General features: G+C 50.6%; 2 protein-coding genes across 5 annotated transcripts in view; both read left to right on the forward strand.

Annotated features, from left to right (window-relative positions):
• CD99 (CD99 molecule (Xg blood group)) overlaps positions 1 to 20,738 on the forward strand; it is a 32,873-nt gene extending 12,135 nt beyond the window's left edge. Inside the window, exons 2-10 of one of the 3 annotated variants that reach the window (XM_049643351.1) lie at positions 6,407 to 6,439; positions 6,937 to 6,981; positions 7,561 to 7,608; positions 8,273 to 8,341; positions 9,899 to 9,943; positions 12,741 to 12,797; positions 13,801 to 13,914; positions 17,393 to 17,454; positions 19,345 to 19,396. In XM_049643351.1, coding sequence (XP_049499308.1) covers positions 6,407 to 6,439; positions 6,937 to 6,981; positions 7,561 to 7,608; positions 8,273 to 8,341; positions 9,899 to 9,943; positions 12,741 to 12,797; positions 13,801 to 13,914; positions 17,393 to 17,409 — 428 coding nt within the window. In that variant the 3' untranslated portion in view covers positions 17,410 to 17,454; positions 19,345 to 19,396. Of the gene's footprint in view, positions 1 to 6,406; positions 6,440 to 6,936; positions 6,982 to 7,560; positions 7,609 to 8,272; positions 8,342 to 9,898; positions 9,944 to 12,740; positions 12,798 to 13,800; positions 13,915 to 17,392; positions 19,407 to 20,272 lie in introns of those variants that run through there. The other 2 variants (XM_049643348.1, XM_049643350.1) reach the window with 2 other exon arrangements.
• A 330-nt stretch (positions 20,739 to 21,068) lies between these two features.
• The window catches only part of XG (Xg glycoprotein (Xg blood group)), a 31,917-nt gene continuing 27,648 nt past the window's right edge, over positions 21,069 to 25,337 (forward strand). For both annotated transcript variants that reach the window (XM_049643345.1, XM_049643347.1), the window contains exon 1: positions 21,069 to 23,201. In XM_049643345.1, coding sequence (XP_049499302.1) covers positions 23,132 to 23,201 — 70 coding nt within the window. In that variant the 5' untranslated portion in view covers positions 21,069 to 23,131. The remainder of the gene's footprint in view (positions 23,202 to 25,337) is intronic.

Raw genomic sequence — 25,337 nt, forward strand, 5'->3', positions numbered from 1 at the left:
CCCTCCATCCATCCATCCATCCATCCACCCACTTATCCAGCCAGCCAGCCAGCCAGCCAGCCACCTACCTGTTTATCCACGTACCTACCCACATACGTATCCATGTGTGCATCCATCCATCCATCCATCCATACACCCATCTGTCTGTCCAGCTATGTGCCTGGCCATCCATTCATCAAAATACCCACCCATCCACTCGTCTACCCATCCATCCACCTACCTTTATGTATTTGTCTGACACATCCATCCACTCACCCATCTACCCAGAAGCCCACTCACCCATCCATGTGTCCGCTTACCCACACAGCCAGCCACTGGCTCTCCCACTTGCCTTCCGTCAGCACAGATCGAATGTCAAGTGGCATCTGTATTCTCTCCACACTGTTGGCTCGGGCGCCTGCAGAAGAAATACCTGGTCCCCATCGTCTGTTCTCTGCCTGGCGAGTGGCAGGGAAGGTACCCCTTCTGGTGCGGTGTGCTGAGGGGAGCAGGGACCAGTGTCCCCCAAAGAGGCCAGAGAGAGCTCCTCGCAGGTGGAGACCACCCTGGGCGCCCTGCATAGACCATCATAGCAACAGAAGCCTGAAGGGGGGAGAGGGCTTTTCAGGCTGGGGCAGTGGCTTGAAAACAGCAAACGAAGGTATGGGAGCCGGTGGGGCCGTGGGGAGGTCTCAGGTAGCTTGTGTGCGGGCTGGGGAGACAGAATGCTGCAGGGACACAGCTTATTTCTGGCTGTGGAACCCCAGGGGTACGTGACGGGCGGCCTCGGTTGCCAGGATGTGTGTGTGGAACTCACCTGGACGGTTGCAAGGAGACAGGTGCACATTCGCACTTGGCTCTGCAAGATCCCCTCGGTGACGGGCGGCGTGCAGACCCAGCTGGAGGGACACGGGCTGTTGGCAGAGTCTGGACCAAGGGATCAGAGGCGAGGGACAAGGCATCTGAAGGAATTAAAAGCCTGCAATGCCGGTGGGCTTTCAGACACCGGCGCCTGGGTCCCGGCTCACAGAGTCTCTGATCTGATTGGCCTGGAGCATGGCCTGAGCGTCCGTGCTTAGGAAATCACCCGCAGCCCGAGTTGAGAATTCGCGAGGAAATGCGTCAGTCTACACCCAGGGGGAGTGACAGAGGGCTTCCTGGAGGAGGCAGCATTTTCTCGGGGCTTTGAGGTACGAATAGGAGTTCTCGCGGTAATGCACGACAGGGTCGCGGATGGATGCTCTGGTGGACACATGACCCAAGGCGGGAGAAGGTAACCGCGCAAATCCCCTAGGAGCAACGATGGGGCGAGTACCCACTCATTCAGCGTTCCCCACACTTCGTACCGTGCAACCTGCATGAATCATGTAATTAATAGGCACAAACGTCCAGTCTGTTTTGGGACCTCGGGCCAGTTTCTGGAGCCGCAGACGGCTCCGTGAGCTGATAATGTCTGCGCTCGTCTAAGGGGTCATTTGGGGCCAGTCCAGGTGGGGGGGGGTGCAGGGAGCAGTGGGAGGGAGCACCCTGGGGGGGTGGGGGGTCAGATAGGAGCTCCCCCTGGGGGGGCCCACCCCCCCCCCCCCCGGGGGGAGGGAGCGGTGGAGATGGTCTGGAAGCAGCCACAGCGGGGAGAGAGTGGAGGGTCCAGGCCAGGAGGGCCAGCAAGCCGCGTGTGATTTACGTGTTTTTTTAACGCTTATTTATTTTGGAGAGAGAGAGAGTGTGTGTGCGTGTGAGCAGGGGAGGGGCAGAGAGAAAGGGGTGGGACAGAGGATGTGAGGCTTGCTTTCCCGACTTGCTTTCTGTTCTAATTCTCTACTTTTGTGGGGCGCCTGGGTGGCTCACTCAGTTGAGCACCCGACTTTGGCTCAGGTCACGATCTTAGGGTTGGTGGGTTCGAGCCCCGCGTCGGGCTCTGTGCTGACAGCTCGAAGCCTGGAGCCTGCTTCCCATTCTGTGTCTCCCTCTCTCTCTGACCCTCCCCCGTTCATTCTCTGTCTCTCCATGTCTCAATAAATAAATGCTACAAAACATTTTTTTAATTAATCCTATATATTTGCTTATATGATTTATAACTTCTCTGTATAATTATAAATCAGATAATTTGCAGTTTCTATAATACATTATAAATATCTTTCATTCCTATTGTAATTTTCTTTGTGTAAGTGACTTCTAGTTTAGATATAATTTGTCTATAGGATTTATAAGGTCTGTGTATAACCTATATAATTTGCAATGGTTGTCATTTATTATTGTAAGTATATTTATATATATTGCTTTATGTAAATATAAATGCAATTTATTCTAAATTAATATCTATAATTCATTACATATTGTATATGGAATTCTATATTCTATATAGAAATATATATGAATATAGAACAGATATATTTAGAATATGTATTACGTATATAGAATCGTTACATATTAGATATAGTTAGAATATAATAGGATATATGTATTTCCATGTAAATATACATATAAAATTTATTCCAAATTATGTCTATAATTTATTCCATATTCCATATATAATTCTATATTTTATATATGTGAATATAGCGAATTTTTTCCAAATATGTATATTATTTCTTCCAGATTCTACGTGTAATTCCATATTTATATATACGTGAGCATATACAATTTATTCTAAATATGTCTATAATCTATTTTGCATTCCACATACAATCTTGTTTTCTATACATGTAGGTGTATATTTACAAATATATGTCTATAATCTATGTTCTATATAGAACCCATGTTCTACATAGAATTTTTTATTCTATATACATGTGAATATATAGGAGTTATTCCACACATAGGTATATGACTCATTCCATGTTCTATATACAATTTTATATTCTGTATACATGTGAATATACATAACTTATTTCTTTTTTTTTTTTAATTTTTTATTAACATTTATTTATTTTTGAGACAGAGAGAGACAGAGCATGAACAGGGGAGGGGCAGAGAGAGAGAGAGACACAGAATGTGAAACGGGCTCCAGGCTCTGAGCTGTCAGCACAGAGCCTGACACGGGGCTCGAACTCACGGACTGTGAGATCATGACCTGAGCCGAAGTCGAACGCCCAACCGACTGAGCCACCCAGGCGCCCCAATAACTTATTTCAAATATATGTCTGTAAATCTATATGCTATATATAATTCTATATCGTATGCGTATGTAAATATGTATAACGTTTTCCACGTATATGTCTATAATTTAAGTTCTACACAGAATCCTATGTTCTACGTATATGTACGTATGTATAAAACTTATTCCAAACGTATGTGTATAACTTACTCCATATTCCACCTGCCCGGGGGCGGGGGGCGGCTCGGGGACTGCGTGTGGCTGGGCCTGTGTCCCCATGTGACACCGATGTGAGTCGGGAGGGGCTGCAGGAGGGAGGTGCCGTGGGGGTGACTCATGCATGTGTCCTGCCAGGCGGGGCCTCGCCCCGTGTGAGTCACCCTGGGTCCCCCGAACATCTGCAGCCGTGAGGGGTGTTGGGCGTCTGGGGAGGCACAGGCTTTGTTCACAGCGGCCGGCTTCCTCCTGGACGGGGGACTCTGTGCCCGAGTGCGGGCCCCGGGGCCCAGGCTCCCTTCCGCGTGGTCGGGCCTGGCGGCCCCACGTGCTGCTGTTTCCTCCGGCTCCGTCGGCCCCGGGAGGCAGTCTGGGGAGCAGGCAGCACGGCGGGGTCTGTGTAGACGGATAGATTAAGTCAGGCTGGAAATACACTGGGCGGTGTTCCTGGCCGTCGAGTGCTGGCTGTTGAATCATTGCATTTCTTGCCGGTTCCTGTGGGGGTTTCAGCGGATCTCGATGTGTGTGCGTGACTTTTGCACACATCTGCACAATCGTGCAACAGCTGGCAGCCAAGCTCTTGCTCTGGGGTTCGAGGGGGTTCTGCGTGCACAAGGGGGGTGGGGAGCAGGGTGGGAAGGGGCATCGTTCCTTTGCCCGTGTGCCGTGAGACCTGCCCTTGGCTGACCTTGGGGTCCTGGGAGCAGCGGGCTCCAGACTTTGTTTTGGCGACAGTATGGGGACCTTCTGTGTGGTGTGCATTGCAGAGGGTTCTGGGGGAGAACCATGGCAGAGAGGGCAGCCTGGGGCTGTGCGGGGCTGGAGGGTGCTGGCTGGCAGGGTGCCCCCACCCCTGCTTCGTCTGCTCTTACAGGGTTTGTGTGGAGGCCACGTGGGGTCAGCAGCAGGGGCACCAAGGGGACCCACGAGCTCAAGGAGCTGCCCCGGCAGGTTGTGCAGGGAGAGGAGGCAGCATTTTATTAGCGAGTTCTGAGTCGGTGGTTACAGTCAGCCTGCATGCACACACAGACCATGCACATGTATATATGCACACATATGCACACAGAGCATGCACACGCATGTACACATGCATGCACACATGTGCATGCACACAGACCGTGCACACATCTGTATATATCCACACATGCGCACACAGACCATGCACACATGTGTATGTAGGCACACACACATGCATGCACACAGAGGCTGTGCACACGTGTATACATGCACACGCAGAGACCATGTGCACATGTGTATATATCCACACACACATGCACACACAGACCATGCACATGTATATATCCACACGTATGCACACAGACCATGCACGCACATGTACACACGCATACACACATATGCACGCCCACAGATCGTGCACACGTCTGTATATATCCACACATGCGCACACAGACCATGCACACGTATATATCCACACATATGCACACAGAGCATGCACGTGCATGTACACATGCATACACACATATGCACGCCCACAGACCATGCACACGTGTGGATATATCCACACATGAACACACAGACCATGCAGACATATATATGCACGTGCATGTACACATGTATACACACATATGCACGCCCACAGACCGTGCACACGTCTGTATATATCCACACATGCACACACAGACCATGCACACATGTGTATATAGGCACACACATGCACGTACACAGAGGCCGTGCACACGTGTACACATGTACACATATACACATGCAGAGACCATGTGCATGTGTGTATATATCTACACATACATGCACACACAGACCATGCACACGTATATATCCACACATATGCACACAGACCATGCACGCACATGTGCACATGCATACACACGTATGCACTCACACAGACTATGCACACGTATGTATATATCCACACACAAGTGCACAGACCACGTACACGTATATATCCACACATATGCACACAGACCATGCACGTGCATGTACACATGCACACACACAAACCACACCTACACACGCCTGCACATGTGCGCACACACATGCACACACACACACACACACACACACGACAGAGGGGACAATCACAGACCCCAGCCTGGGTCACACATCGCATAGAAGCGAACACCTCCCCACCCTGACCTGGCTCCCGGGGATGTTCGTGCAGCCTGAAATGTCTAGCACTTCCTGAGCTGGGGCTGGTGCCCCTTAACATTCTGACCTCACAGGTACCGTCGCTGGCCTTACAGCTGACCGGACAGCCCGATCAGGCTTCTCCAAGGCTCGTCCCCTTTCCTCTCCTGCAGCCCATCAGAAACGGCTTCTGAACAACAGCACTAAAATGGTTTCAATAAACGCGGTAGCAACGGGATCAAAGAACAAGGCACATCAGGGCACTTTCCCCCCTTCTCGGGGACCCGGGAGCTTAAGCAATATTTTTGTGTGTGTTCTGTGGGTTGTCTGCTGATTCTGCAGGAAGCATAGTTCGGCTGTGTGGTCACAGACGTGGGTCACATGAGGCGCGAGTTTTCCCTCTGTGTGTTTTCCATCATGTGGGAACTCGTTACTCATTTAATGCAAGGGGTCTGCTGTTCATGAATCAGGCTCGGACCAAATCAGCACGTTTTCTGACTCTCGTAACTGCAGCTACGTTTTAAGATCATTGCCGTTTCGAACGTCCCCCGATGTCTTACTTTTTGGGGTGTGAATGTGGACATGGGGGCCAGATGAGAAGCCCCAGTTGGTCCTACGTTTTAAAAAGCTGCCAGGGGCGCCTGGGGGGGGTCAGTCGGTTGAGCGTCCGACTTCGGCTCAGGTCACGATCTCGCGGTCCGGGAGTTCGAGCCCCACGTCGGGCTCTGTGCTGACGGCTCGGAGCCTGGAACCTGCCTCGGATTCTGTGTCTCCCTCTCTCTGACCCTCCCCTGTTCATGCTCTGTCTCTCCCTGTCTCAAAAATAAATAAAACATTAAAAAAAAATTAAAAAAAAATAAGTAAACGTTAAAAAAAAATTTTTAAAGCTGCCACACGCCGGCAACCTCACAAAACCCATCAGCCCCTTTCTGTGTATTTCGTTAATTTTCACGTTTGTACGTTTCTTATACGTAATCAGACTTTTTTTTTTTTTTCTTTTTTGCCTCGTAGGCCAGGATTTCGATTTGTCAGATGCCCTCGACGGTGAGTGCTCTTAAAATTTCGTAGCTGTGGGGCGCCTGGGTGGCGCAGTCGGTTAAGCGTCCGACTTCAGCCAGGTCACGATCTCGCGGTCCGTGAGTTCGAGCCCCGCGTCAGGCTCTGGGCTGATGGCTCGGAGCCTGGAGCCTGTTTCCGATTCTGTGTCTCCCTCTCTCTCTGCCCCTCCCCCGTTCATGCTCTGTCTCTCTCTGTCCCAAAAATAAATAAAAAACGTTGAAAAAAAAAAATTAAAAAAAAAAAAATTTCGTAGCTGTGACAAGTGGGAGGTAATGTTAAAATTTAGGCTCACACAGGACAGTGAGTTTTACCCGCACGTAGTTAAGTATAACACAGCCTGTACGGGGGTCAATGCCTTCGTATACACCGTATACATGCTCTTGGTCTCAGTGAAAACCTTGCTCGGCACCTGTTAATGGCGGGTCCTCAGCGGGCTCAGAGTTCCCGAGCAGTCTCGCTCACAGACTGTCTTTTCTCTTTAGACAGTAACAAGAAACCCACAGCGCCCCCCAAGAAGCCCGACACAGGTAAGAGGCGGACGTCCCTGGCGGGCACGGGACAGATCCCCTCCGTCCCCCCCCCACCCCCCCCCGTCGGCCCCCAGAGCTGCTGGTGAACCCCGTGGGCCCCGTGGTTTCTCTGCAGAAACCGGGGCTGACATCCTTGTGGGTTCCCAGCTGGCAAAGGGTGTGGGACCAGAGAGCGTTGCAACCCCTAGACGTAGCTGCAGCTCGGAAAGGGTTCGGAACACGCAGGCCACCTGGGTCATCAGGGAGGCTCCCGTCGGGTGGTCCCGCACGTCTGGGCCCGGAGACGCCCATCGCAGGTGCGCGGCCGCCCACACACGGTGTCACATGTCTGTCCCCAGTGCTCCGAGCCTTGCCTCCCCCGAGGCTGTGGCCACTCTTGGGGAACTTGGGTTCGCCCGTGGCTCTTTTCATGTGACGGGTCAGGAATGCGGCTCTGACGTTCTGACCTTGGTGAGACTGGGGCCAGGAAAAGCGTTGAGGGAGCTGGGAAAGCAGGGTCTTCTCTGTTTAGGGGTCTGTTTAGGGGTCTGAATTCCTCCCCGGAGCCTCGGGGCTGATGACACGTTTCCCTTGCAGACAGTTCGGACTTGAACTTGGAAGACGCCCTCGGCGGGGGAAGAAGCCGTAAGTATGGTTTTCAGAAGTCTCCCGTGTGGCTGACGGTCCTTCCGATCGCCGCATGAGTATCATTCCCACGAGCGTCGTCTCTCGGAAGCAAGCGATGGCTGTCACCCCCCAAAACGCAGGCGACGGCCTGTCCTTGTTGGCCATTGCTGTTGGGTGTGTGGTTTGCCCCTGTGTGGACCTGCGTTTATTCTTCAACGGGGCTCACCGTCTTTGGGGTGACGGTGTGAGCTCAGGCATGTGACCCGTGCACACACTCACCAAGAGCCCAGCCTGGCTTGTGGCCGCCATATTGAAATGCTCAGTCCAGTTTGAACCGTGGGCCCCGCGTTTTCCATTGGGCTGGGTCCTGCGAATTCCACAGCCGGTCCAGACATCTGCTTCGGTTTCTGTCGGAAACTTACAGAAGCGTGGGAAGGGCCCAGTTCTCTTGAGGGTGAGTACTGACACTGGGAAAGAAATGGGCAGGGGACTCTGTCCCAGGGTCCCCACCCTGAGAAAGGGCACACTCCAATTCGTAGCTGTTTGGGAAACCAGGCGGAGGTGAACTGATGCCTTTTCCTTGGTTTTCTTTTTTTTCGTGTGTGTGTGTGTGTGTGTGTGTGTGTGTGTGTTTGCTGACTGCAAAGTGCTCATAAATGCAACGCTTATCTTTTACAAACAGACGACCCAGTACCGCCTAAACCACCCAAACCGAAGCCTAACCCAGACCCCAAGCAGCCTGGATCTTCCGGTAAAACTCCCTCTCCTTCAGGGCCGCTGGGCGTTTCTCAGAGGATAGTGGGCTCCCTTACAGAGAGGCACTCATTTCACGGTGGCCTGGGCACCACGTGGGCTCCGCGGGGCAAAGTCCTGTGGGGTTTCCAGGAGTGGAAAGCAGCTTTCGAAAAGATGTTTGCTTTTTCTTAATGTTTATTTATCTTTGAGACAGACAGTGTGAGCAGGGGAGGGGCAGAGAGAGAGAGAGGGGAACACAGAATCCGAAGCTGGCTCCGGGCTCCGAGCGGTCAGCACAGAGCCCAATGCAGGGCTCGCACTCATGGACCATGAGATCATGACCTGAGCCCGAGTCACATGCTCAACCGACTGAGCCCCCCAGGTGCCCCTCTGTGGACACATTTAATCTCCACTATTTTGGGGCTCATTTCTGTAACCCAGAAATGAATTTTGTACATCGTTCCTCACTAGCCACTTAATGAAGAATCCTATTACCTGTTAATAATTTTGCCTTTGTTTTTTAGCTTTTATGAAAAGACTATCATATTACTGGCAAATGGTTTCTTAATCACGTGTATATATTTATGTTTTTATACTTATATTTTCTCTTTCCTTTCTCTTGTATTGGAATCATTTTGCCTTGGGTAGGAAGCCCAGGACATATTCAGTTTTATCAGGGCCATGTGCTTGTCAATGCATGTGGTCATATATATTTTTTTTTCTTTTAACCCGTGAGTCTCACATCATACGCTGAAGGATGTCCTCCTACAAAGTATGTGGCTTTGTGGAATGACCCGTATTTCATCATGATAGGTTTCGTGAAACTGATGCATTAAATTTGATGTGTATCAGCTAGCTATTGACCCTTAACAAACGATCCCCAAACCCAATGTGGAGGAAAATTTTTTTTATCGTTCTTGCCTGGGGGTTGGGGGGGGGGGGGGGGGGGGCGGGGCTTGAGTCTGGGCGGGGCTTGGCTGATCTGGGCGTGGCTGTCCTGTGTCTGTGGTCAGTGGGTGGGGCCTCTGGGGTTGGCTTGTCTGGATGACTGAGGTCACTGTGCCACGAGCTTCGGTGAGCCCCTCTCAATGAGCAAGACCACCCGGCCCAACGGAGGCTACTTTAAAATACTGGCTTGGCTTCCATATTGACAACTTAACCTCTGAGTCTCGTGGCCGAGTCCAGAGTCGAGACGTGAACAAAATGTGTCACCGGTAACGGGGGGAGTGAACAGGTAGGGCTATTACTAAGGTTCCTTTGGGATCATTTCATGTATATTCATCCAAAAGATTGCTATATGTTTTCCTTTTTTTGTTTTTTGTTTTTTTGGAGTCTTTTTCAGGCTCTGTAGCAGAGTTTTTGGTGAGGCTAACTTCAGGAGCTTAAAATAGAATTGGGAATTAAATTGTCATTGCATACTGGAGACATTTCTTCCAGAAAGTATACTCCCTGTTGGATTGCGCCTGTCCCCGCTCTGCTTTTGATCCTGATGGTGTTTTCTTTCGTTCCGAGACATCGAGACCCTCCTGACAGTCCCAGGATAGCAGATAACACTTGTGTTTTTCTCTCCTAGGTGGCTTCTCAGATTCCGATCTCCTCGATGGAGCCTCAGATGCAGGTAGAACGATGACTTCTTCTCTTTCCTCCCTGTCACCCACCTGTTGTGCAGAATCACGGCGGGGTCTAGGCTCTTAGCGCTCAGTGATGCAGATGCATCAAGGCTGTGGACCGTAAGACGTGCTCCACGGGGGCTGGTCCCCAGGAGCTGTGTTGACCGCAGGCAGCTACCCGCCGTATGCACGGGCTGGAAGCCGGCCAGACAGGCCCTTCTTGACATTTCCTGGATGCACCAATCACCTGTTTTGTCGGTGACTATTTGGTGCTGCGGATGAAGTAAGGTCTGAGCCACCCAGGCGCCCCACTTTTTCTTGTTTTGAGAGAGACAGCGTGAGTGAGCGAGGGGCAGAGAGGCAGAGACACAGAGAATCTCACAGGGGGCAGAGAGTGAATCCCGAAGCCGGGCTCGCGCTCACCTGACGCGGGCCTCCGACTCACAAACCGTAAGATGGTGACCTGAGCCGAAGTCGGATGCTTAACCGACTGAGCCACCCAGGGGCCCCTCTACCTCTTGCTTTAAAATCTTAGGTTGGAATAGGGTCCAAAACAGTCCTTAAATATACTACGTATTACATAAGTGAGTAAAAATGTTCATATAAAGTAAGTATAGTAATACATGTGTTTATAGTAAGTAGAATATATTTATATGTGTTTGTTATCATTTACGTTATATTGATATGTATTTATGTGTTGGTTACATTTATGTTATATTTACATATATTTACATATGAATTTACACGTACTTTGTCTTAACATATACTTGACCGTTGAACAACACGGGTTTGTCTCCACGGGTCCACTTACATGTGCCTTTATTTCGGTAAATACGGCACGGTCCTGCAAATGCATTTTCTCTTTCTTACGACTTTCTTAATTACATTTTGTTTTCCCTTGCTCCCTTATTCTAAGAATACCGTGTCGACTGTTTATGTGTTCGGTAAACCTTCCTGTCAACAGTAGGCTATTCGTAGTTAAGTTTTTGGGAAATCGAAAATTGTACACCAATTTTTTCTTTCTTTCTTTCTTTCTTTCTTTCTTTCTTTCCTTCTTTCTTTCCTTCTTTCTTTCTTCCTTTCTTTGTTTCTTTCCTTCTTTTTCTTTCTCTTTCTTTCGTCCTTTCTTTCCTTCTTTCTTTCTTTCCTTCTTTTCTTCCTTCCTTCCTTTCTTTCTTTCTTTCTTTCTTTCTTCCTTTCTTTCTTTCCTTCTTTCTTTCTTTCTTTCTTTCTTTCTTTCCTTCTTTCTTTCTTCCTTTCCTTCTTTCTTTTTCTTTCCTTCTTTCTTTCTTCCTTTCTTTCTCTTTCTTCCTTTCTTCCTTCCGTTCTTTCTTTCCTTCTTTTTTCCTTCTTTCTTTCCTTCTTTCTTTCCTTCTTTCTTTGTTTCTTTCTTTCTTCCTTCCTTCCTTTCTCTTCCTTCCTTCCTTCCTTCCTTTCTTTCTTTCCTTCTTTCTTTCCTTCTTTCCTTCTCTTCCTTCCTTTCTTTCTTTCCTTCTTTCTTTCTTTCTTTCTTTCTTTCTTTCCTTCTTTCTTTCGTCCTTTCTTTCTTTCTTTCCTTCTTTCTTTCTTTCTTTCTTTCTTTCTCTTTCTTTCATCCTTTCATTCTTTCCTTCTTTCTTTCTTCCTTCCTTTCTTTCTTTATTTCTTTCTTCCTTTCTTTCTTTCTTTCTTTCTTCCTCTTTCTTTCTTCCTCTTTCTTTCTTCCTTTCCTTCTTTCTTTCTTCCTTTCTTTGTTTCTTTCTTTCCTTCTTTTTCTTTCTCTTTCTTTCGTCCTTTCTTTCCTTCTTTCTTTCTTCCTTCCTTTCTTTCTTTCTTTCTTTCTTCCTTTCTTTCTCTTTCTTCCTTTCTTCCTTCCTTTCTTTCTTTCCTTCTTTTTGTTTCTTTCTTTCTTCCTTCCTTCCTTCCTTTCTTTCTTTCTTCCTTCCTTCCTTCCTTCCTTTCTCTTCCTTCCTTCCTTCCTTCCTTTCTTTCCTTCTTTCTTTCTTCCTTCCTTCCTTCCTTCCTTTCTCTTTCTTTCTTTCTTTCTTTCTCTTTCTTCCTTTTTTCTTCCTTTCTTTCTTTCCTTCTTTCTTTCCTTCTTTTTCTTTCTTTCTTTCTTTCTTTCTTTCTTTCTTTCTTTCTTAAGTTTTCCACCCATTTTGAGACAGAGAGAGACGGGGGCAGGGGCTTGAACAGGGGAGGGGCAGAAAGAGAGGGAGAGAGAAAGAGAGAGAATCCCAAGCAGGCTCCATGCCGTCAGCACAGAGCCCAACTCAGGACTCAGTCTCATGAGATCATGACTTGAGCTGCCATCGAGAGTCAGATGCTTAACCGACTGAGCCCCCCAGGAGCCCCACGTACACAGATTTTCAACCACACAGGGAGCAGACGCTGCTAATCCCCTTTCGTTGTTCAAGGGTCCCCTGTACGTATCCCGGAGTCAACAGGGATGTGCCTTCGATCTCCTCGTAGCCAGGGGCTGGGTCTCAGGTGGGCTCCGAGGCCCTGGCTGGGATCCTTGCTGAGCCCAGCGAGAGGGGCCAGAGGCCTGAGGCAGCCAGGACTCACTAGGTCTCCTGGAGTCCACCATGGGAGCGGTGGTCTCAGTCAGGTGCATGGGGGCAAGCCCGAAGTTCCCTTTAGCCAAGTGGGGACGTCCCCGCTCAACAACGGGAAAGGACAGGTGTGCCTGGCCTTGTCTCTGCAAGGTCATTCCCAAGTTCCCTTCGCAGCTCGAGGTCCCGGGAGTTGATTCTCAGTGGGAGTTTGTCTTTACCAAAAATCTGCCTGATGCAACTCGTCTGCCAGCCTGTTTCTCCGTTGCAGGGGGCGGTGGCGATGGCCCCGGCGGTGGAGGCCCGAGGCCTGATGGGGAGGAGCAGGGTAGGTATCCCTGGTTTCTGATGCCTGGAGTTTCTCACACACGCTGTTGAGAGACAGCAGAACGGGCTGCTCAAGACCACACCTGTCGTGCTGGCTGTGTCGTTCTAAAGATGCCGGCACACGGGGCACCGAAGCTGGTGGTTGGTCCGAGCCACACACGCCCCAAGCGCTCAGCTGAAGAGCTGGCTGACCGCCCTTCGGGGACACAGCCCAGGGGTGCCGATGTGACCTGCATTTTAAGTTCATTTTCCCAGAGTGCCCTAAGAAGGAATGCCAGCGGTCTTGCCCCGGGTTCCTTAGAGGAACAGAACCGTTGGGATCCATCTATCTACAGATATGGGTACAGATACACAGGAAGAGATTGATTCTAAGGAATCGCCCCACATGACTGGGGAGGCTGCCTTCTGCAAGCCGGGGGCTCAGGAGAGGCGTTGGGGTGGTTCAGTCCCAGTGCAAAGGACTGACAACCACAACCAGCAGAGCCGAGGGGGACGAGTCCCCGCTGAGTCTGAAATCCCGAGAAGCAGGAACGCCCATGTGCAAGGGCAGCAGACAATGGATGTCCCAACGCCCACTCTGGGAATGAACGGGAACACCGTCCTGGTAAATCAGACGGAACATACAGAGGGGTTCAGCAGCTTTGATTTCCAGAAAATGCGTGGAGACGGTGATGCCACATGACCTCGGACTGGTCCCAGAGGGGAACCACGCACGGTCGGCCGTGTTGCCCCCCCTGAGAGTTTCCACGTTGAACTGTTGGGACCCGAGCACTGGCCTTAGTTAGGGCAGGAGAGGAGTCAGGGTGTCCCATCCAAAATGGTGCCCGTAGTCAAACAGATTCCAATTCCAGATGGGAGTTTCGGGGAGCAGTGTGGCTGGCCCTTCGTGTCATGCACATGGATTGGAGGTGGGAGTTGGGCAAGGCTCAGGAGTGGGGTTTCCTCCACGGTCACTCTGTGGTCATGGGGTCCCCAGTAACGGTGCCTTGTGCTTCTTCCCACAGCTGACTCCCCTGGGGTGGTCCCTGGCATCGTGGGGGCCGTCGTGGTGGCCGTGGCTGGGGCAATTTCTAGCTTTATCGCCTACCAGAAGAAAAAATTGTGCTTCAAAGAAAACGGTAAGGTTTTCGCAATAGCTTCCTTTCTTTTGTGCCTTACTAACTGGAAATCTGTGCTTTCTTAAAACTAAAACAAACCAGAAGTCTGGTTGGCATGAGACATGTGCAAGGCTGCTGATAGTTCAGGAAATCGCTGTAAATTTGGAAGTCACTAACCACCCCTGTCGTTTTGGGTTTTCCGCCTGTGAAATGGGGAGGTGGTCATCTGCACGCCAAGGGCCTTTTGTGAGGATTCGTAAGGCTGTGTGTCAAAGTCTTGACGGGTTGGTTGAAGAAATGTTAGGGCTTAGAAACATTTGTTCGTCGTTACTTACGATCACGGCCACCTCATCATCCTTTGGACAAGAGCGATGGCTGGGGGGCCGCCATATTGTTTTCTCCACCCAAGGGAATTAAAATCGAAACACAGGGCAACTGATTCCTTTTCTGGTACAATCCCGTACCAACAGGTAGTTGAGAGGGTTCTTGGATGGGATATAAAATTTATAGGTGACTGTAGACAGTGCTTCACTTACTGACATAGGGATTGGAATTGCACTGTTGGGTGTTTTGGGACCATATATATGCAAGAGTCCCTGAATTACATAGGATTTGCTGTGGCGTCAGTAACTTCTGTTTTGAACATAGCTCACGTTCATGCATCTCTGGGTCACTCTGCCCAGGTCACTTGCTTTCCCTCTTGCAAGAATAATGACGGGTAGGCTCTGATGTGGTTTCAAGGGTCCCATGGACTGTGGATGCTACTCCTCCTTGGAGGAGCCTCATGATGTCTGAACTCCCGACCTACTGGTGGCTTCAATTACATATTCATTCTTAGCTGTCGCCTTCCATCTTCAAGGACCACTGCCTAAGGACTCTGGGGAACTTCACAAAAGATGTCATTAGATGGTGACACACAGTTAGACTATAGGGTGGGAGTCTACCCTTAATCTCCCATCATTCCAGATTTTTAGATTCACAAACTCCATTTCTATATAGCCTGAAATTGAAAGTCCCCAACAGCACCCTTACTGTCTTCTTGCAGTGAAGGCTAAGAGTGCCTGATTATGTCTATTTACCACATATGACTGGGTGACTTCCATCAGGGGTGCTCAGGTCACTGTGCCTGGTTGCCTGAATGTTGAATGTCCAGGATGCCCAAATGGACGGATGGCCAAGGTCAAGGACATGCCCAAGTGGACCGCTGGCCAAGGTCAAGGACGTGCCCAAGTGGACCGCTGGCCAAGGTTAAGGATGTGCCCAAATGGAAGGATGGCCAAGGTCAAGAAAATGCTCTTGGAAGACATGCAACGAGGAACAAGAGAGGGGAAACCAATGAAAACACCTGTTGCTTCTCCTAGAAATAGCAGGCTAAATAGTTGGGGATTCAGGAGAAGTGCATCTCTGTTTCTGTTTCAACTTCATTTCTGTCACACTGTATGAAGACGCTCAGCTCAGAGTATGACGCTCAGCCAGGAGCGGAGGAAGGCACCCTGCTAGGGAAGAATGCACAGGAAGTGCAGGCACAACGATTTCCTGAAAATCTGTAGGTGATCTTCAAATCCAAACTGGGTTTCCAAATCCCGTCAGATTCTGGTGTCACAAAGCATTCTGTCACCTTGTCTTAGCAAGGGACGTGTCCTCCCTTGGATGCTGTGGTGCTATTTGACATCCATATGCCAAAGCACAGGGACTTGGGCAAGTACTCAGGAGTCCTCATGGAGATGACGTTGTCCAATATTTGGAATGGGATCAGGACCTTGGAAAACTAACTGTTCTCCATTCTCTCCGCACCTCATTCCTGGTTCTTGGAACATTCTGGTCATTGCATGGCATGAAAATCAAAATCTCCCCAGGTAGGAATAGTTGAATTTACAATTTTCAAAAATAAAAGCTGCCTTTCCTGAAGAATGGGCTGAGGGCAGTCCGTGACTCAACGTATGGGAGTGAGGACCTAGCTAAATTCATTTCCCCAGAATGTCATCCAGTCTTCCACTCTGCATGAGCCAAATTAGCATTGTGGGTGCTTTATAATCTTTATTTGTTTTGTGGTTTTTATGGGGTTCATGTACATCTTAGCTGATGTAGATGTACAAAGAAAAAGTAAAAAAAAAAAAAAGAGCAAAGGAAGAGGCAAAACATAACAAGGAAAGGAAGCTGGGGTTCTGGTTTCAGTTGTTAGGCATTTTTGTCTGTAGCCATAAAATGTCCAGTGTTATGACAAAGAAAATTAGGTTCTATTTTTCTATAAACCACAAGACGTTAATGCACAAGAGTATTTTTTCTGAGTGTGTGAATAGACATTTTGGTGTTTCGACCTGTGTTATGGGATCAAGTTCTGTGTTGGTCTCACCATCGGGCACACAAGTCCCTAGACCCTCCGGAGGTCTGTGCGGGGTCATTTATAGGTTTTGTTGCCGGGATAGTTGTTTAAAGAAGCGCATACCCAGAAGTCACTGTGGGCTTGGACATTTTGCAAGGACGATGTGGCCCCAGTGCATCCCAGTGGTTGAAGAGATGCCATGGTTTGGGGCTGTTTCTAAAGAATGTGATTTTCCAGGACTTTGTTATTGCATTGGAGTTTGTCGTGTCTCTTGAATCTGCATGCAGGTCAGTGTCGAACAAGTGGGTGCCAACTGAAGTTTTCTCTCAGCGTGGAGGTGTGTCGATCACATGCTAGCTGTCTTGATACGAATTTATTAAAAAAAATTTTAATGTTTACTTTTGAGAGAGACACAGATGGAACATGAACAAGGGAGGGGCAGAGAGAGAGTGAGGGAGACACTAAATCAGAAGCAGACTCCAGGCTCTGAGCTGTCAGCACAGAGCCCAACATGGGGCTCCAACTCAGGAACTGTGAGATCATGACCTGAGCCGAAGTTGGACGCTTGACCGAATCAGCCCCCCAGGCGCCCCGATAGCAATTTATTTAAATGCTTTTTGGTATCACGTTCCGAGCTGACGCCCAGAAAAGTATCCACGGCTGACGAAATTTGGTAGATGTGTCCTTTGGTGCTAATGATTTGGACATGTTCCTAAGGGTTGAGTGTGTTTTTCTAACAAATGGTGCACACTGGGCTATTGAGAGCCGTTTTGGACGTGGGCCCGTGGTCGGTCCCACTTCAGCATCTTAGTAGCAGATGCTTGAGGCGTTGCTGGAGTGCGCAGCTGGGGCGTCCCTCCCCTGTCTTTCCCTCCCTCCCTGCTTGTCTCCCCACTCCTGCCCCCCTCTCCTCCTTGATGTTGGTTTCGTTTCGGATTCGGCTTCCTGTTGCACTTTGGTGTCTAATCATTGCTGCGAAAAAGAAAAAAAAGTCTCGAAAGCCTGCTGTATACTTCTGAGCCCCAACAGTGTCTTTGTCCGAGCTGGCGGCTGCTTTCGGGGGCTTTGCTGGACCCGCCTCAGACCTCTGCAAAGTTTACCTTTGCTGTTTTTATTTTATTTTTTTTGTTTTTTGTTTTTTGTTTTTTTCTTTCCTTTCCCGACCTTTCGTTTCAGACCAGCCAAGGATGTAGGCACGTGCAGAACGCCCCGTGCAGGCCCGAAGACGTTCCCGTGTGGTCAGTGTTTGTCCGCTAAGCCTCAGAGCCGAGCACTTGCCCCTGTCCGTATGCCTAGTCGGTCGCCGCGGTGAGGGGGTCGTCCCCGGCCGGGGTGTGTGTTTCCTGCCTTCCAGATGGCACGGAGGCTCATAATGTTGTCTTAGGTCCCACGCGTAGGTAGCCTCACGACGTGCAGAAGAAGGCGCAGATTTTCTTTTAAGCTTGAATTCACTGCCAGGGAAGAGTGGCGAGGGGTTGAGGGGTCGGCCGTACAACATCACCACGTTCCTGACCGTCGAGTTCCTGTTTGCTAGCCAACCGGGCAGGAGGGCAGGGAGCTGTCCCCGCGGTCCCTGGAGGGTCCCCAGACACGGCCGGCCCGGGTCACCGGGTTTCTACGTCCCGTGCAACTTGGCATCTCTGATTTTGCGGCTTGTGGGGTTTTCTGGCGCATTGCCCCCACTCTGTGTCCGAGGAAGCAGTTTCCAGCTGTCTCTCTCACCAGGCTTCGTAAAACGGGTGAATGTCCCCCCCCCTTCCCTAAAAACCCCAGGATGTTACAATCGCGGAGTCAGTCGGCCGACGGTCTGAGTGGAGGGTCTGTGTGGCCCCAAGAGCAAAGCCCTCAGTGGGACCTACAATCAGGCTCTGCTGGGCCGTGCTCCTGAGTGCTCCCCCAGAGCCTCGATCGGGGTTCTGAGTGCTCGGTGTGTGTGATAGAAATAGTCCTGGGGCTTGGGGACCCACCCCCCCTCCAGCCTGCCCCAAAGCTGCAGTGTCTCTAACGGCTTACACGGGGACACGTGGTCCCTTAACGTCCTGGAGGTGATGATGAACAGTGCCTGTGTGCAATCCGGGGTCCCCTCAGGGGCCTGCAGCATGGGGGGCCCGGGGACAGGTGCCCCGTGTTTCCAGGGTAGGTGTGCGTCCCCCTGGAGACGGGGAATGTGGCCGTGCGTCCCTGCCCACAAGGCCTGGGCCTCCCTGCCCGGGGTTGGCCTTGCCTCGGGCCACACTGACCTCTGGGGGTTTTGCAAGAGGCTAGAGCTGGATCTGGGAGAACCGCCCCGGGGCTTTGGGGTTTTGTCCCGCGGCCCCGCCCACCCGGGTGTGACAAAGTCCCGGCTGAATCACAGCCAACACCACCCACCCACGGGGCCTGGCTTCCTGCTCCCCCCCTCCCCCCCGCCTTGTGCGTGCGGATGCTGGGGGTCAGGACGCACCCCTGCTCCCAAGACCGCAGACCCCGCCCTGTGCCACACGGCGTCCAGCCCACGCACCCCCCGACCGCGAGGCCTTCGGAACGTCCTGCAAAGCTGGCATCCCGTGACCACACGCGCCCGAGCCTCAGACGCCCTGTTACGTGTCGCCGACAACATTCGCCCCATGTGGACGTTCCCGCTACTGTGCCTTGTGGGCGTTTTCCAGGCACGCCCCCCCCCCCCTCAGCGTGAGCGGTTCCTCTGCGACCTGCCGTGGGTGTTGAGGCCCCCCTGTCGCCGAAAACGTGCCCCTTGCGCTCCTGAGCGAGGCCACCGTCAGGAAATAAACGCTTTTTGCACGCGAAGCTGGGACTTGTCTTGAATTCTGTCGATTCGGGCTGCGTATCCGCGGTGGGGTTTTGCGGGGCAGGGTGTCTGGGGGCAGGTCGAGTCTGCTTTCGTGCCTAGCAGCAGAAATTTGGAAAGTGACAAGAAGATGACAAGGAGACCCAAGCGCAAGCCGAGGGGACCCCGTTAGCCATGGATTCCCCCCACCCCACCCTGTGGATGGGGCTGTGTTTGCACCTTTACTGCTCCCTGTGGTGCTGGGGGGCAGGCGGGACGCTGGGGGGCTGATTCAGCCTCACGGATACAAGGGGCCTTCTCTGGATTCACCCCCGGGGGCATCTTTTCTGCTTCCTTTCAGCCGACCAAGGTGACGTGAGCTCCAAAAACCAGCAGAGCACCAACTCGGACCAACCTGGTGAGCACAAGGCCTTTCTGTCTTCTGTCCCGTCCGCCCGGCCCCGGCCCCCTGCCTCCGCCGTGCGTCCCCCGGTTGTCCCGGGACAATGCAGGACGTGGGATGTGGACCTTTACGCCCCCATGCTTGCCAGGGCGTTGGTTCCGGGACGCGGGATAAACCGGGCTGGGATCCAGGCTTCAGAGGGCACCCACTTTGGCCTCAGACGCTCTTTCAATGCCCGTTAGGATGCTTTCCCCGCGGTGCATAAGGAGCCGGGAACTCAGCCCCCTGATGCGCAGCAAAGGGTTAAAGGTTCCTTTTCGGAGACGCGTGGTTTGTTCCAGTTCCTTCTAAACAGTTGTCTCCACCTGGTGCAGAATGAGGTCAAGGGGACGGGTTCTTTTAATTGTTCAAATATTTATTTATTTTTGAGACAGAGAGAGAGAGACAGCAAGGGAGGGGCAGAGAGAGAGGGGGACACGGAATCCGAAACAGACTCCAGGCTCTGAGTTTTCAGCACAGAGCCCGACGCGGGGCTCAAACTCACGGACCCGTGAGATCAGGACCTGAGCCGAAGTCGGACGCTCAACCGACTGAGCCCCCCAGGCGCCCCAAATTTAGGATATTGAAGTGCTACTTTTCTGGAAGGCTTGTTGTGTGTTTTTTTATGGGTTTTTTTTTTTTTTTGCTACACTTGATTGTTCTGTGAAATTTCTTGAAATTTCTTTCCGAAGCAGATCAGGGTCAGACTTTGCCGTTGATGGTGCATTTGGAGGTCACGTGTAGCCTCTAGTCCCGGAGGCACCTGCTTCTGGGGGTTTTAGGAAGCCGAGAGTCACGGGCGACCGGGACCGGCTTGCAAAGTCTTTTCTTTTTGGTCTGTTTGCAGTTCAGTGGACCCTTCTGGAGAAATAAAAGCTATGCAGCCGTCGAACGCGGCCCCCGTGTTTCCAGCAGGATCCAGCCCCGACCTGCCCACGCCTGTGCTCACGTTGAGACTGTCTGTCATGTACCGCTTGACATGTGTTTTTGCCTGTTTGCACCATGCTGGGTAGAGGAACGTCACTGACACCCCGTGTGCATTCGGAGGGGACGCGTGGTCAGCTTATCCGTGGCCGCTAGGGGTTTCCCCCGGGGGGCTGTGAAAGGCCGACCACGCATCACAAAGTCGTTTGAATCCCGACCCCACTGAAGTTCCCCCCACCCCCGCCCCCATCCCGGGAGCTCTGGGCCATTGACCCTGGGAGACAGCGGGACAAGCCTTCAATTAGTGTCCTCAGAATTTCCTTCATTTGGGAGGAGTTTTGTTTTTTTGTTTTTTTTCAGATCAGACTAATAAAGAAAGAAATAAGGAACCAAGTACTTTTTCCTTAAATGCAATGCCGTGGGGTGACTCCTAAAGGCTGTGGGACACCGTGGTAGGGCTGGGGTCCCTTTTCTGGGGCTGTGACACAAATGACCGACCTAAGGGTAGCCTTTCAGTTTTGGGATTTTCTTTCTCTGCCTGTTTCCTTCCACTGGTCTTGGTACATGGGGGACAAGGCCTTCTCAGTGTTCAGATACTCCCCTGCAGGGGATACTTCTCTGCCTTCAGATACTCCCCTGCATCCAGATACTCCCTTGATTAGATACTTCCGATACTCCCCTGAATTAGTTACTTCATAGATACTCCCCTGCATTCAGATAGTCTCCTCATTCTTCCATGTGGGTTTTTGTTGTTGTTGTTGTTGTTGGGAATCTGTAACCTATAATGTCTTTACAAAATGTTTTAACTGCTTTGATGTGAAAGCTCCCTTTAACTTTGGGGTAAGACTGCCTTGTGGCAGGGCATCTCCTGACATGTTTCCTAACAGCTTGAAATGAAGGGAAAGCATACTCTTCCTCCTCGAAATAAACAAGGACTTTTGTACATTGAGAAACACTGCCCCCCACCCCCACCCCGTGTAGGGCTCTGCACGCACTGGAAGGCTGCTGACTTGCATGCTTGTATATACTCTTGGGAAGGCTTCATCGAGATGAATCGCATCAAGTGCAGAAGTTCTGATGTTCTGTTTTTCCGTGGCTCAGGTATGTGTGGAAGCGAACATGGCCGTGTGGAGTCCAGAGGACCTAACACACATCTCAAGTGTTGGGGTAGACCAGTTGTCAGGGGGCTGAGGGCTGGGTTATCCAACACGGCTGGGTCCCAGTGCTACCTAACACACAACACCTAGGTTTACAAACGCAGCACACAGGTATCCACATTCTTCCCGAACGAGCCTTCAGCATCAGACTGGGCACATAGACTCGCTTTACAGTAAGAAAAAAGTGCATAAAATCGTTTTGTGACTCTGTGAATAACATTGATTTTTTTACAAGCATTGCAGTCCTACTATAAGCATAAATGTCTCCTTACAGGAGAGTAGAGGGGAGCTGTGGGTGACTCATTCATAAATAAATGTATACATGTAAGAGAGATGTCCACGAGGCTTATTTTTTCCTGGAAGGTGGGTGCACATCTTTCCAGATTCAAGTTCACACCAGGTGCGTTTCATCATAGGTTCACGTCAAGGTCGCACGGACATAAAAAGAAATGTCTGTGGTTGGCGTTGTTAGAAGGCTGTGTGTGTGAAATTGTTGACGAGAGGTGCCTGATTGTCCTCCATATAGGCTGTGCCAATCCATGATATTCCCAGTGATGTCTCAGATATCTTCCGAAAACCCTCCTGGCTTTATGGGTCCTTGCCACTGTTAGTTGAAAATACGGTACGAAATCAAGGCTTTTACTTTGCAGTTCTCTTAACACAGGTGAGGTTGGGAATGTGTGTATGGAAAATTCACTTCTACGGCCATTTCTGGGGGACCCGTTTGAAATGCCCGTTGCCCGTTTTTATATGCATTATTGGCCCTGCTATTATTGATTCGTGGGAACTCTTTACATATGAAAGATAGTGCCGTTTTTGTTGTGAAGCTTTTTAAAAACTTACTTAAAATTTTTTTTTCTAATGTTTATTTTTGACAGAGACATAGAGCATGAGTGGAGGAGGGGCAGAGAGAGAGGGAGACAAAGAATCCCAAGCAGGCTTCAGGCTGTGAGCTGTCGGCACAGAGCCCGACCTGGGGCTCAAGCCTCTCTCAAAAATAAATAGACATTAAAAAGAAAACATGCCTCCATACAGATTTGAGCAAAGAATTTCCTTATAATTTGTTCAATATTCTGCACGTCTGTGGGGAACTCTACATCCCATGATTTTGTATCCTCTCTGTGTCTCCTGTTTCGGTTCTGAAATAATGGTTGGATGATGATTATCTTTGCCATTTCTGTGTTTTTAATTCGTGGCCCTTGTCATTGGCTTTCTCTGTGTTTCCAGGTTCTTGCACACGGACACCCCTTGAGTCGAACTCTTAATTTCCCTGATTCCCCATCCTTTCTTATTGAATATTGTCAATATCCCAGGTCTATCATTTCCTCCCGGCTCAACTGTGGACTCTGAATATCTTCTTATTTCTATTTTCCAGAGAGTCACCATTTCCCGTTTTTTTTTTTTTCTTTTTTTTTTTTTTTTTTCAACTCAAGGGTTTTTGAAGTGTTTTGCTTTTTAATGTCCCCGTGATATTTCTGTGTTCTCAGCTTTCCTGGACTCGGTGACCAGTCTCCCGTTCTGTTGCCGTGTGTCACCAGGGTGGTGTCTGTATCATTTCTGCTTTTTTTTTTTTTTTTCCAGCAAGCGGAAGCTTTTCTTTCTGAAAAAGCTCCCTGAACGTGGAAATGCGTGTGGATTCTCGGTGTTTCGGGTGCAGAGGACAGGAACCTGCCTTGTCAGCTGCTGTCTGTGCAGGTACCCGTGTGTGTGCCCTCTGATCTCCAGCAGGTGGGGTGGGAGCGTCGTCCTGGGAGTGGGGCCACATTATGTGGGTCACTCTGCGCCTCCGAAAAAGGGGGTTCAGAAGAGCATGTGCCTCCCAGGGCACCACAGTGTGACCGTCACCAGCCTGCAGCCCGGCGTCCAAATCCCACCTGCCATCTGAGAATGGCTTTCATAACCGCAGGTGGTTTGAAAATCTCTGAGAAGTGTACTATTTTATGGCGCATGAGAATTCTGCCACATTGGAGTTTTAGGCTCCATAAGTAACATTGGACGGGTGCACACGCCTCCTGTTTTCCTGCCGGTGGCTGCCTCCCCTGCCCCCACATAGTGGCCAAATCGAGGGGTTTCTGCAGCGGCTTGCAGAGAGGCTCCAGTGACCCCCCCTTAAGCACACTCACTGGGTTGAGATGGGGTCGCGCTGGGAGGTCATCTCCCGCGAAGGACCCGCGCGGGAAGCAAAGACGCTCGGGCCTGCCTTGCACGCACTGTGTTCATGATACTGGGACTGCAGATGCCTCTGTCTGCTGCCAAGATATTTTTGTCACCCCCAAAGGAAACCATCACGTACGGGTTTCCTGGGGCGGCCGTAACACAGCCCCACGGACGGGGCGGCTTAAACCACAGGAGCGCGTTGTCTCTGGGTGCTGGAGACCACAAGTCCGACATCCAGGCGGGGCACAGGGTGGTTCCTCCCGGAGGCTCCAGGGGAGAGCCTGTTCTGTGTCTGTGTCCCAGCTTCTGGGGGCTGCGGGCGATCCTGGGCGTCCCTTGGCATGTCCCGCCCCTGCCTCTGTGTCTACACGGCCTTCTCCCTGTGTGCCTGTCTGTGTGCGAGTTTCTCCCTTTTTATAGGGACCACCGGGCATATGGGGGTCGTGTCTCAGCTGGGCCCAGGGTGACCTCACGTGAAGACACCTGATTACATAGGCACCAACCCTATTTGCAAAGACGGTCACACTCTGCAGAGTTACAAGTTACGACTCCACGAGATGATTTGGGGGCGGTGCTTTGGGGGGAACCACAATGCACCTCTGCACACTTCCCATCCCTCTGCCCTAACCCCCCAGAAACCACCAATCTCCTTTCTGCCTATGGATTTGCCTGGAGTCTGGCTTCTGTGACTGAACATACAGTTTTATTATTTTATTTTATTTTATTTTATTTTATTTTATTTTTATTTTATTTTTTATTTTTATATTTATTTTATTTTATTATTTCCTTAAAGCATCTCTGTGTCTCTGTCTCCGTCTCCCTCCCTCTCTACACACACCTGTGTGCACCCCCAAACGCATCTGTTTTATAAGGATGTTCCGCGGACACAGAAAAGGCGTTCCCGACACATGCACACATTGCTAGATGCCAGGAAAAAAAAAATGCAAAATAGATCGAGGTTCATTTCCCCTTTTCCATGTTTTTGGCCCAAATTCAGTTGTTTTTTTTTTGGGGGGGGGGGGAGGGAAATACAAACAGCTTTCACAACCAGGCTTTATGATGATGATGATGATGAGTTTCTTTTCCCGTGTACTCACTCTCGCCATTTAGGAGACGGGTTCAGAGCGTTTGGGAAATTGTAACTTTGTGTTGTTCCCGCCGAGACAGGCGGCCTGCAGGGTGGTGTGGCTAATCGAGACAGAAGAATCACACAGCCTCAGGGGAAACACGCTATCGACTCTGGGAAAATAGGGGAAAAAATCACAGGAAAATAGGAAAAGAAAAACAAACAAAAAAAAAGTAGGACCCATCAGGAGAGCCGGGTTCTGGGCCCGGAGAACTGCTTTGAAGCCTGAGATCCAGGCACAGGCTGGGTTCTCCCGAGGCCTCTCTCCCCGTGGAAAGAGGTCATTTGCAGCCTGCCGCCCCCTTGCGAAGGCTCTTCGGATGCCCCTCTGCCTTCAGACCCTGCCCGCTCCCCCAGGAGCCCGGTGGGTGTCCCGGTGGCCTGCAATGTCACACCGCCCTCCTCTGGTTTCACTTCCTGAGTCCCCTCCGCTCTGTCATCCTCAGCCAGCACCCGGCAGCTCACGGGTGCCCGGCTCAGAACCCGTGTGCGTGCACGGTATTTGTGGAACGAATGCGCGAGCTCCTGTGATGCCCCCCTCCCCCTCC

The sequence above is a fragment of the Panthera uncia genome, chromosome X (genome assembly GCF_023721935.1).
Source record: "Panthera uncia isolate 11264 chromosome X, Puncia_PCG_1.0, whole genome shotgun sequence".
NCBI lineage: Eukaryota > Metazoa > Chordata > Mammalia > Carnivora > Felidae > Panthera > Panthera uncia.